The sequence below is a fragment of the Eptesicus fuscus genome, chromosome 2 (assembly GCF_027574615.1).
Source record: "Eptesicus fuscus isolate TK198812 chromosome 2, DD_ASM_mEF_20220401, whole genome shotgun sequence".
NCBI lineage: Eukaryota > Metazoa > Chordata > Mammalia > Chiroptera > Vespertilionidae > Eptesicus > Eptesicus fuscus.
The window spans coordinates 68,318,482-68,331,165 of record NC_072474.1 but is presented as its reverse complement, the minus strand read 5'-3'; the positions used below and the strand labels follow the sequence as shown (position 1 = coordinate 68,331,165).

The 12,684-nt window shown below is 40.5% G+C and overlaps 1 protein-coding gene and 1 non-coding gene across 2 annotated transcripts; one reads left to right on the top strand and one right to left on the bottom strand.

Moving 5' to 3' along the window:
• Window positions 1-1,117: 1,117 nt before the first annotated feature.
• On the top strand, window positions 1,118-7,461 carry CXCL13 (C-X-C motif chemokine ligand 13). The gene is made up of 4 exons (XM_008143652.3): window positions 1,118-1,204; window positions 3,182-3,314; window positions 6,571-6,651; window positions 7,208-7,461. Exons 1-4 carry the CDS (start codon window positions 1,141-1,143, stop codon window positions 7,242-7,244), a joined length of 315 nt encoding a protein of 104 aa, XP_008141874.3. The 5' UTR covers window positions 1,118-1,140; the 3' UTR covers window positions 7,245-7,461.
• Window positions 7,462-12,192: 4,731 nt separating this feature from the next.
• LOC129147426 (U6 spliceosomal RNA) lies at window positions 12,193-12,299 on the bottom strand. The gene has a single exon (XR_008554782.1). It is a non-coding gene; the product is annotated as a U6 spliceosomal RNA (small nuclear RNA).
• Between the last annotated feature and the right edge of the window lie 385 nt (window positions 12,300-12,684).

Below are 12,684 nucleotides of genomic sequence, written 5' to 3'. Positions count from 1 at the left end.
TATGCACACGTGTGTACTCCCAGGGCAGCCCAGCGGTCCTCTAGGGCACACCAGCCATTGTCCACATGCTTTTTTTTTTTTTAATCCAAGTACTCCTAGGAAGTGACCTAAGGCAGCGGGTTGATTGCTCCAATGGGTAATTTGGCCAGAGGAGAACCAAAGTGCACATATGCTTTGTTAAACACACTGAAATATGAGTTCAGCATCTGATGAAATTCTAAATACACCTTCCACTGACACATGGTTCTTAGGCTCAATAAATGTGTCCCGCAGCCAGAAAGATTTAATTCCTCAAAGCCATTGCCTCCATCCCTTCATCAAAACACAAGCACACCAATGAAGGGACACATACTCTCCCCCTTCCAGTATTTCCATTATAGTTAGATGAGATAAGCTTCCAGTATATCTAAGATAATAATTAGATATTATCTTATCTAATAGTTAGATGAGATAAGCTTCCAGTATTTCCATAATAGTTAGATGAGATAAGCTTCCAGTATTTCCATAATAGTTAGATGACATAAGTAATCTTATGTTGTAGATAGTAAAATAAAAGGTAGGAAAGTCTGGAAAAAAAAAAATAACCTCGTCAGCACAGGGATCTGTATATAAGATGTTCATTAGATCTATAAATATTTACAGGCCACCTAGCAGAGGCAATAGACTCTCTTGCAGGTGCTGGGGATGCAGTGATGTGCCTGGCAGAGCCCCCAATTTCATGGAGCATACATTCAAATGCCTTTGAGAAAGTCTGCTGGCCCTTCACTGAGAGAAACACTCACAGCCACGATCACTGGTAGCGATCCTGGAGAGAGTGCTGTGGGGCCTCCAAGCTGATCTTTTCCCTCTCTCCCCACCCCCTAATTCCTGCAGCACCCTTGCCACTCACCATCTACATTTTCAAGAAACATTTTATTATACTAATAGTGCTTTGAAGCAAATTCATAAAATTTGCAAGAGAAGTTACAGAAAGCAATCTCAGCAACATTTGGGGTTTGTTAAAAAACTGATGATACAGCTGACCTACAGGAGACAAAGGCAGTGGGAGGGCCCTCACTGGTGTAAATAAATAGGAGTCTCTGTGCTGAGAACCCACAGCATAGACTCAGAGCTGAAGTCTGAACTCCACCTTCAGGCAGAATGAGGTTCATCCCCGGATGTCTGCTTCTCCTGCTGCTGGTCAGCAGCCTCTCTCCAGCCCACGGTGAGAACGTTCACTTACCTTGTCATTGTCTTTTGAACAGAAATGGTCTTCAGACATTTTCATTTTTTTCTTTTCAACTAGAAAATGGGGGGGGGGGGGAATATGACTTCAGGAAAAAACTGCTCACTGTTGCTAGATTTCTAAAAGTAAGGTACTTAAGAATTCAACTCTTGGAAGCCTTTGTATTATGATTGCTAGCCATAGAAGGAGGGGTATGGATGCCCAATGTCCCTGTGACTTATCCTTGGTTTGTCTATTCCTGGCCTTTTTCAGATGCAGCTCTGCTATCACTAATGCTTTCCATGTGTCTCTCCTTTGTTCTGCCCGTCAGTGCCACCCCTGCTGACCAAACCCTTGATAGGATTTAAAGATTATTGACTCGACTGGTTGGTCTCCTGCAGGGAACGTCTGATGCAATTCTGTATGTTTAGCCCTGACATGAACCGTTATTAATACCACAGGAGTACTTAAGTACAAGCTTTCTGCAAAGAAGCAGACTTCCATGTCTAAATGGGAAGACGGTCTTAATAAATAAATACATTTGGAAAAGAAAATAAAAATTAAAAAACGAACGGGAAGGCGGTCTTTGTGTAAATAGATACATATCTAGTCGAAGTGGTAACTTTTTATACACTGAAGGGATCGGATGCGTGTGCAGAATGATTCACGTGGCTACGGTTTAGAGGACAAATTTCCTTAAAATGCAGGAAATATTTTTTCAATGATTATTTTTGCAACACATGTTATTTTCATTATTCAAGACCCTCATTTCTTTCCTCCATTGCTCCTGGCAAAGCCCTCTGGTCCCATTATGCAGTTTGGATGTTGGGTGAAATACAACATTCTGTGGTATTTTAGTTTTTTGCTCATTTGCTTCCTCCACTAAATTATAAACACCTTGAGAGTTGAGTCTCTTATATTTGCAAAACCATGTCACGCATGGTGGTAGGCACTGGGATTAAAGAGGGAATAATTCATTCAAATGCCTGAGATGGGTTACTTATAGTACTTTTCTAGTACTAATAACTTGTTGTTGGATAAAAATAGCCTTGAATTTTTATTATTGGCTTTTGTTTGGTAATGATTTGCAGTTGAGATGGAGGACCAACATATTAAACAACAACAACAAACACACACACACACACACACACACACACACACACACACACACATATATATGTATATATATATATATATATATATATGCAAAAGTTACCACTTCAACTAGATATGTATCTATTTACCCCATGACTATTTTGTACCTGCCGATGTGTATTTCTTAATCCCTTCAACTTTTTCACTCAGTCCCCCAAGCCCCACTCCCTTCTGGCAACCATCAGTTTGTCCTCTGTATCAATGAGTTTGTATCTGTTTTGTTTGTTCAGGGTTTTTCTTTGTTTTTTAGATTTCACATACAAGTGAAATTATATGGTATTTGCCTTTCTCTGTCTGACTTATTTTACTTAGCATAATACCCTCTAGGTATTATGCATATATATATATATATATATTTTATAGTATTTCCTCAAACAGAGGTTGATAGGTGGTGGCATTGAGTGTGATAAGAGAGAGAGCTTGTTACTGCTTCAGGGATTCTGCGGTGAGTTTTTGTGCTCCATTTCTATGTGTTTGGAGTGAAGATCAGTTGATTTTCTACTGCATTAATTATAACTGAGTTGTAACTATAGTGGTTCTCAAATTTTATTATTTGGACCATGACCGGAGTGCCAATATATTTCTGTCACAAACTTCAGTAGGTGTTGTGTTTTCTACAAAGCTAATTTTATTTTTTAGATTTTGGTAGGAAATGTTTGAAAATAAATCAAGACAAGCAGAAATACACACCCTAAAGGAACATGGGTGGAAGCATCAACTTGACATTTTTACGTCTTCAGTTGCACTGTATGAATGATTAGTAAAGTTGTAGTTATGAATTACATGCCAAAGGGGTTGAAATAACTGACTCTGTGCTCACAGGTGTTCTGGAGGCCTGGAACACGTCCTCTAAGTGTAAATGCATGAAATCGGTTCCAAAGCTGGGCAGGCGCAGCATGATTGCCCGGGTTGCAGCCTATATGCCTGGGGATCATTGCCCACGCAAGGAAGTCATGTAAGTTACAAGAAAAAATATATGTGATTCCCGTCTCCCGGTGAAAATCAGATCATATCTTCTACATAGTATTTTAATATTTTATTTTTCAATTACAGCTGACATTCAATATTATATTAGTTTTAGGCATACAGCATAATGGTGAGACATTTGATATAATTTACAAAGTGATCTCCCTGGTAAGTCTAGTTACGCACCTGATACCAAGTATAATTATTACAATATTATTGACTATATTCCCTGTGCTGTACTTCACACCCCATGACTATTTTGTACCTGCCGATGTGTACTTCTTAATCCCTTCAACTTTTTCACTCAGTCCTCCAAGCCCCACTCCCTTCTGGCAACCATCAGTTTGTCCTCTGTATCAATGAGTTTGTTTCTGTTTTGTTTGTTCAGGGTTTTTCTTTGTTTTTTAGATTTCACATACAAGTGAAATTATATGGTATTTGCCTTTCTCTGTCTGACTTATTTTACTTAGCATAATACCCTCTAGGTCCATCCATTTGTTGCAAATGATAGGCCACATAGTATTCTTACCCAAGAATCTCAAAGTGATTAACTTGGAGGGTCACTAACAAGTCTCAAAAACGAATAATGAGAATAATAATAAAACAATGAGAATCAGCAATATTTGTTCGGTGTTTATCATGCAGAGGCCATGAACTAAGTGCTTGGCATGCATTCACTCATTTTATCCCTCAGTCCTACTAAGGTATGTCTATTGTTATCATTCTTTCACAGATGCAGAAGTTGAGTCTTAGGGGGGGTTAAATAACTGCCCTAGGCACACCATTCTAAAGGAACAGAGCCAGGACCTTACTCACATTTTTCCCATTCCCAAACTCCTTGAATCCACCACATTCAAATTGCCAGCAGACGCAGAAACTTTGTTTCCCACCAAGTCAAAGAGCAAGAAAAGAAGATTCCACAACAGTCCTTGTCTGAAGGTCTGTTTTATGGAAATGTCCTTTAGTTTTTTGTTCTGTCAATTTTGATCCCACTCTGAATAAAGAGCTAGGCTAAGGGGATAGTCGTGGCGGCAAAAAGTTTAACAGATACTTTCTTTTATTGAAATGGTATGACCCCTTGCTTCTGTGACCCTCCCTTTTTGTAATTCCAGAGAAATCTGTGGCTACTTGTACCATAGCATTTCCACATCACATCAAATGAGACTGCACCCTGCATGTAAAGCCCCTGCCACAGTGTCTGGCGCAGTAGTCAATGTCCAGTTAATGTTAGCTGCAATTACTATACCCTTATTGTGTTGAGACAATCAAGTTTGTTCCCGCTCTTTCACTTCTGCCAGGAAAGAAGTTTTTTATAGACGGGGATCAGATATTATTCATTCCTCTGTTCCCAATGCTTTATCCCTTACCTGGTATGTAGTAGAGGCTCAACAAATATTGGATTGTTACTCTGAATATTTTAAATGGAGCTTTAGATCTTTTTGCATGTCACTACTTAGAACTCTGGTTTTGCCTTCCTGGATCTATCTTTAATGAACCAAGCACTCACAACGCCTTAAATTATTAGGCACAGCGTCTTTCTAGGGCTTTGGCAACTTCGTTTTCATTGGAAGCTCTCTCTTTGGACTTCTTTAGACTTTTGAAATGTTTGTAAACAGCTCACTTTTTTTGGTCCCATTTTGATATCAATACTTTGGACCTCTGACTAACTATATTCAACTTGTAAAAAAAATAACACACCATAATATAAAAAAATGAGTATAAACGTTTTCATTAAAATGGCATTATACTTTCACTGAGGTGTTTGCCAATGAAAGTTCTAACTAAACCACAATTATTGTCCTCAAATTCAGAGCTGTGAGGTCTAGCCAGGCCCTATCTGGGAGCAGCTCCTCTGTTTGGTAGAAAAAAGAGACTTCTTTCTTTCTACTCCATTTCCTTGGCCGTGAGTCAAGGCTCTCACCTCACAGTCAGGGAAAGTAATGCACCGTAATTTTCTCTGCTTTCACTTCAATCTTTCTGAAGTGATGAAAATGTAATTTTATATCTTTTCACCAACTTCTGCATTACTAAACTATAGCCAGCTATAGAAATGAAAGATGCAGATTATTATGAGAAACTCAGACCATTCAGGGGGTCAAAATATTGTGAGTCCAGATGACCCGAAATTTGGTTTTCCATAATGAACTCAGAAACCAAATTGGAGGGCTCTGCCCAAGAATCCAGTTGTTCTATGAACTCTGACCTCTTATGATTCACTTAACAAGGGTGGAGATTCAAAGCCGGGTAGATGGATCCTTGCTGTTTGTCATTTTATAGCTAACATAAATGACACATCAAGAAATTGTGTTCTGTTTGGTCACACCCATAAAAAGTAGATTTTCTCAATTGGCTATCACCTTGAAGACCTCACTTCTTCTACTGCAGGTAAACATGCAACCGTGTGTCTGCCACTTGGTTACCATTCTGATTATGCCCATAGAGAGCTGCGGCGACAAGTGTGGGTTCTGGAGTCAGACAACCTTCATGCGAATCCTGTTCTATCATGTATTTATTGTGCAATCTTGGGAAAGCTACATCCTACCCTCACTAAGCCTCAAGTTCCTCATCTGAAGGCGAGGAAATAAGAGTTCCTCCAGCACAGGACTTTCGCCAGGTTCATTGAGATACTTTACGTTACCTGCGGAGCATAATGCCTGGCACAGTGTCAGGGCTTGCTCAAGATCAGCTCTTAATGATTGTTGCTGCTTTAGTTATCACTTAATTTCTTAGAGCAGCGAGAGCCTCACTACCTGGTAGCTCAACCAAAAAATGCAGCCGTCGCTCAGAGCAATCAGCTCTGTAACCTCCCCCACATTAAACTTCATTGGAATTTTTTTCAAATTAAAGGTCCTCAAGAGAGTGTGCTTTATAGTCTGTTTTGTTCTCCCAAGCGCAATGGCCAAAAACATTTAAAAGATATTGTGATATAGCTTTAGGAGTGAGCCAACCTTGGAGTCAGCTATTTGGTGTATCTCCAACTGACATAAAAGTTGTCAACAAAACGTTAACCTCTGACTTGTGAAATTCTGTCAGCTTTGTAGTCAGTTTCACCAGCTCAGACATATGCTTCTGCACGTGGTGTTCTTCTTATTCCTCAGACCTCAGGCTATAAATCACCTACTCCAGATGCCTACCTCTAATTTTGCTTCCTCTGAGAATAATTATTTTTATATTCAAATCTTACATGCAGGATTGACTAAAATGTATCACTGCTTTACTTTTATTTTTGTTTATTTTTCTCCCAGAGTCTGGCTGAAGAATAGGTCAGTTCTATGCTTGAATCCTGAATCTGAGTGGACACGACGTCTGTTGATAAATCTACAGAGGTAAGTCAGGCATACAAAGGGTTTCCAGATTCTAATTTGCACTGAAGGCTTTCTCTTTCCTGGACAGTCAAAATGGGTGCCATTAAAAAATCATTTTTAATGTGTCTTTTATTGATTTCAGAAAGAGGAAGGGAGAGAGAGAGAGAGAGAGAGAGAGAGAGAGAGAAACATCAGTGATGAGAGAGAATCATTCATCAGCTACCTCCTATTCACCTCCTACTGGGGATCGAGCCCCCAACCTGGGCATGTGACCTGACCAGGAATCAAACCGTGACCTCCTGGCATGAACCTGGGTTGGACACTCAACCACTGAACTACACCAGCCGGGCATTGGGTGCCATTTTAAACTTATCAGAAGTTCCTAAGACAAATGTCAATTCTTCACTATTACTTATCAGATAGGGTTGGGGTGACTCATTCTAGCAGCTCAGTAAACTAAACTGGAAGCCAGTATCCACAATATTCTTTGCTTGATATCTGCAGGGGAAAGCCACAGTTTGTGGTCTTTCTCTAAACATGACTGTCTTGTTTATGTTTTTGTTTCGTCAACTTTTAGATCCAACAGCCTGACAAGAGACAGCGGGTCCACATAGTAGACACAGAAGGCCGGAGGCCAATATCCCAGCACGGACACCTGCGTCCCTCCTCATTCCTGCTCGGCGTTCAGTTTTATGAGCAGTTGAATCTTTCATTTTTTATTTTTTAAAGAGCTTCCCATACAAGCAAGCATGAAAATACATGTAAAAATCACCCTTTGGAGGCTGATATGGCAAACCTGAAGTTTTTGAATAAAGTACCTACATACTTGGAGTTTGCATTCTTACTCGTCAGGGAGGAAAGTTCCATTTAAGTAATATACCTATTGTTGAATGCTAATATACCTATTGTTGAATGCCTTTTAATAATATACCTATTGTTGAATGCTAAATTTTCCTAGAAAAACAAAGGAATGGAAATTTAAACCTCAAATCTGAACATCTGGCTTGAAGTAAGAAGGAAATGAGGGAGTGCTTTTCAATCATTTTATACCCAAGGAAAAGCAGGCTTCCATAAGAGACTGAAAAGCTGCTGGGGAAACCCACAAAACCAGCCTGACAAGAGATAAGGGTCCACAGAGTAGACAGCTTCCATTCAGAAGCTCACTATTAAGAGGATGGGGTCTTTTTCCTACTTTTAAAGAGTTCCCTTATAGGAGTTACTGTCACAGATAAAAACCAGTAACATTCAAAGATCCCCATTCCTAAATTCATAGCATATTCTGGAAAGGCATTTCTAGGGTGATATTCAGATGTATTCTTTTATATGTTTGCTTTGACAGATGATTTTACTCCCATCTTTTGCACAGAAATGTTGTTGTTGGTCTCTGGTATCCAATTCTATCATGCTTCTTATTAGTCTAATGCTATTCAATAAACTTGAACAAACATTTTACTTAATTATTAACAATTCATTCTTAACAGAGCATTTCCTCAAATGTAGACACTCTCTGAAACATCATCATGAACAGCAGAATTTCATCATGTTTATTTTTATTTGCATGCCTCTTACCTCTTACAGATTATCTAAATTACATGGCAAAGTGTGAGTGAAGTTTTTCCTGAGATTAACACAGTGGGACAATGCTTGACTACTGGAGCTTCTTTCCCTTGCTATACTCAGTTTCCTCCAGAAATTTCCAATCTCGTACTAAAACCCATATTCACTGTCTCATAATATTGATTCTTAAAGTCTCCAATGTTTCATTTGGAAAAGTTTTGCATTGTGTTTGACAAACAGAAGTGGCTGATGCTTACACTGCCACCCCCTTCTCCCCTGGTTCCAGCCCAGCTCTCCCACCGCTGCACTGAGTTCTACTGGGTTTGTTCCCCTCTCTCTCCCCGCTTCTTTTGGGGGTGAGGGGTTTATCACAGCACAACCAGGTTTCAAGTTACCGTATTTTCCGGCATATAAGACAACTGGATGTATAAGACAACCCCCAACTTTTCCAGTTAAAATATAGAGTTTGGGATATACTCTCCATATAAGACTACCCCTCTTCCAACACACATCAATTAAAAATTAAAAAAAACATCAGATTTGATTTCAATATGGTAATTTTAATTCAAATGCTTATGACATGCAGGTACTTAGCAGGAAAATTGTCACTTATAAACATAAGGCTGTTTGTCATCAAACATGTAAACATAAAACAGTGCAAGTGGATTAAACTTTTCCTAATTCACTCTAAAGCTGAAAGGAAGGATAAGACAATAAACCCACGGGAGCTGCCATGCTGTTTGTTTTCTAAGCTGTCAACCAAACTGGAACTGATGATGATAGGAGGAAGATAACTAACAATAGAGAGAGAGCAAGTGCCGGGCAAGTCCCTAGCCAGTTAGCAACGCCGCTTCGCTGCAGTCCTCAGGAGCGAGATCTGAGAGGCAGAGGAGGAGGTATGGTAATAGGATACAAGGGCAGGCCAGAGGGCTGAAAGAGGCGTGTTTTTCTGGGCACAGCTCTATCTCTTTTTGCCATACCCCGGGCATCCCGGATGCCTGCAGCTTGCTCCGCCCTTCACTTACACCTTCCCAGTGAGGTGCCCCCTCACCTTGTCATCAGGACCACGTTAAGTCACTTCTTTCCACAAATCCTGGTGAGTGGATTTTCTTCTACCGTACTTGTACAGCGCCACCCTTGCTTCATACGGTCACCGCATACGGTGGGGGGGAGCTCAAAAACGGCCACGGCCGCATCCCCAATGTATGTGGCGAGCACCTGGCCGCACTCCATTCATTTCAATGGAGCCGGACGGAGACCGTATGTGGCACAAAAAGGAGCTGACAGGAGACACTTGCGGTCTCCGTCCGGCTCCATTGAAATGAATGGAGTGCGGCCGTTTTTGAGCTCCCCCCACCGTATGCGGTGACTGCAGATTCTCCAGTCTGGCTCGGAAGTTTCAGCACCCGCCCTATAAGACGACACCCAATGTATAAGCCGACCCCCGACTTTTGAGAAGATTTTCCTGGGTTAAAAAGTCATGTTATACGCCGGAAAATACGGTATATCTGGCTCCTGCTTTCATTTTTCTCTTTTTATTTAAATAATTTTCTGGGGTAGGGGAAGTAAAAAGCACCTATAAGTACAGGGTGGGGCAAAAGTAGATTTATAGTTGTTCATATGGAAAATATTATAATAATTAGTAAATAATACAAGCATAACTGTGTTTTTACGTACTCACAACTGTAAACCTACTTTTGCCCCACTCTGTATTAGATTTTCTGTTGTCTACAATTCAATGTTTCTTTATCACAAACACACTCATAAAGGGATTGTAAAATGTCAACAAAATCCTGCATTCTAGCATTTTTCAGGCTTCAATATTTAGGGATCAGGAATCATTTCATTCTTTAGTCTGATTTTGGTTTTCTTGGAGAAAAGTAGCTAGGCAAATCCCAGGAGACTCAAATAAGAAATGCTATCATTTTGTATGTGGTACTGTTATCACTGTGGTTTTACAGATGTAGAAGCCGAGACACAAAGAGGTTAAGTAACTTACTCATAGGCCTTATGGCTACTCAACAGCAAGCCAAAACTTGAACCCAGGCAGTCTGGCACCAGAATCTATGTTTCAAACTACTATATTATACTAACTCTGTATGGGATAGCTATCATCAGCTCCATTGCACAGAAACAGAAATGGAGGCAAATAGACATTCACTTGCTCCAAATCACATAACTAACAAGAGGCAAAAACAAATTCCAACCCCAGGGCCACCTGATTCCTAAGTGAATCCTTTTAATCATAACACTATACTGCCTACATTTTTCTTATCCCTAAAAGTATTTCCTACCTCAGCCCCTTGGCCCCTCTTCCTTGTCAGGGCCACTCAAAGCCAGGGGAGGGGTGGGAGCTCGAGAACACTCGGGCTTCCCTGGGTAGAGACATCCATTGAGTGTAGTTCAATGCCCAGGGGAATGGACAACTGTCAGGGTAGCATGAGGGCACTGGGCAAATGTGGAGTGAGACACAAACAGCAGGGCCATTGAGGACTTCTAAACTTGCTTTTCTTACCACACATGCACCCATTCCTCAAAAGCCACAGCAGATTTGGGGGTATTTAGCCTGATTTAGAACAGGAATCTTAACCCATAGTTAGATGCAGGGTGACTTACTGAGCAGTTAATGGAGTGACTGAGGAAAAGTGACTGTAGGTGATCTGAGTGGGTTGGATCTAGATAGGGAGAATGGTGAGACAGTAAGGCAGATTTTAGGAAATTTATGGCTACATACATACAGATATATACACATGAATTAAGATCCAAAGTGAAATAGAATTGAAGGCAAAACCAAAACAGGCTGTGGTTTGCTTTTCAATCACCTTCCTTTCTACAACTCTTCCCTTCCCTGAGATGTGCCATGTGAGGGTTGGCATACTAGTAGATCCTGGGCTTTCTTGCTCTGAAGTAAAGTTTGGGGGTACTTTTTGAACAGAATGAATGTGCTAGTCAACAGAAAGAAAGGAAGTTTATGAGTCAGAAGGGTAACAATTGAAAGACAAATTAAACTATGTGGCCCTCAAGGACAGAAGGACATTCTCCATGAGCATCAGCAGCAGCATCTGGGAACTTGTTAAAATACACATTCTCCAACCCTCCCAAGATCTACTGAGTCAGAAAATCAGGGGTTGGGCTCAGCAATCTGTGTTTAACAAAGTGTGGTACATAACAGTTTAACAAACTGTGGTACATAACAAACTGTGGTACAAAGACAATATATATATCTTTGTCCCTGGTTCAGGCATAGAGCTCCAAAAACCTTTGGAATTTCCTGACTCATAGGAGTGTTTTTTGTTATTCACAGTGAGCCCCTTTCAACCTTACCTGAGTTTATGCTAGTGAGGTGACTACTGGCATACCCCTAGAAAGCTTCAGGATGGGGTCTGGTTTCCAGAGGAACCAACCATATTCAGCCCCGCCCCTGAACCTCCACGGAGGGCAGAGGGGCTGCAGTTCAATCACCAATGACTTAATAACCATTCCTACATAATGGAATCTCTTTTAAAAATTCCTAAACAATTGGGTTTGGAGAACTTCTGAGCTGGTGAACAAATTGAGGTGCTGGGAGGGTGCACCTGGAGCAGGCATGGGAGCAAGGTACTCTCCTCCCCCATACCATGCCCTATACATCTCTTGCAGCAGGAGTCTTCTAACTTTGTTCTTTGTCAAAATTGTCTTGTACCTAAGTTCTTTGCTTTCCCATATGAATTTTTGAATCACTGTATCAATTTCTACTCTCTCAAAAATGATTTTGATAAGAATTTCTTCTTTTTTTCCGCAGTGTAGTATTCCATTGTGTAGATGTACCACAGGTTTTTAATCCACTCATCTGCTGATGGGAACTTAGACTGTTTCCAAATCTTAGCTATGGTAAACTGTGCTGTTATGAACATAGGGGTGCATATATCCTTTCTGATTGGTGTTTCTAGTTTCCTGGGCTATATTCCTAGAACTGGGATCACTGGGTCAAATGGGAGTTCCATTTTTTAGTGTGTGTTTTTTTTTTTAAATATGGAACGCTTCACGAATTTGCATGTCATCCTTGTGCAGGGGCCATGCTAATCTTCTCTGTATCGTTCCAATTTTAGTATATGTGCTGCCGAAGCGAGCACCATTTTTTAGTTTTTTGAGTAAACTCCATACTGTTCTCCACAGTGGCTGCACCAGTCTGCATTCCCACCAGCAGTGCACAAGGGTTCCTTTTTCTCCGCATTCTTGCCAGCACTTGTCATTTGTTGATTTGCTGATGATAGCCATTCTCACAGGTGTGAGATGGTACTGCATTGTCGTTTTGATTTGCATCTCTTGGATGATTAGTGACTTTGAGCATGTTTTCATATGTTTCTTGGCCTTCTATATGTCCTCTTTAGAAAAGTGTCTATTTAAGTCTGTTGCCCATTTTTTGATTGGGTTGTTTATCTTCTTTTTGTTAAGTTGTATGAGTTCCCTGTAAATGTTGGAGATTAAACCCTTATCAGTGATAACACTGGCAAATAT

Coding starts and splice junctions, on each gene's coding strand:
- CXCL13 (XM_008143652.3), top strand. CDS start 1,141: ATGAGGTTCATCCCCGGATGTCTGCTTCTCCTGCTGCTGGTCAGCAGC. Junction 3,315..6,570: donor TGCCCACGCAAGGAAGTCAT/GTAAGTTACAAG, acceptor TTTTTCTCCCAG/AGTCTGGCTGAAGAATAGGT. Junction 6,652..7,207: donor CTGTTGATAAATCTACAGAG/GTAAGTCAGGCA, acceptor GTCAACTTTTAG/ATCCAACAGCCTGACAAGAG.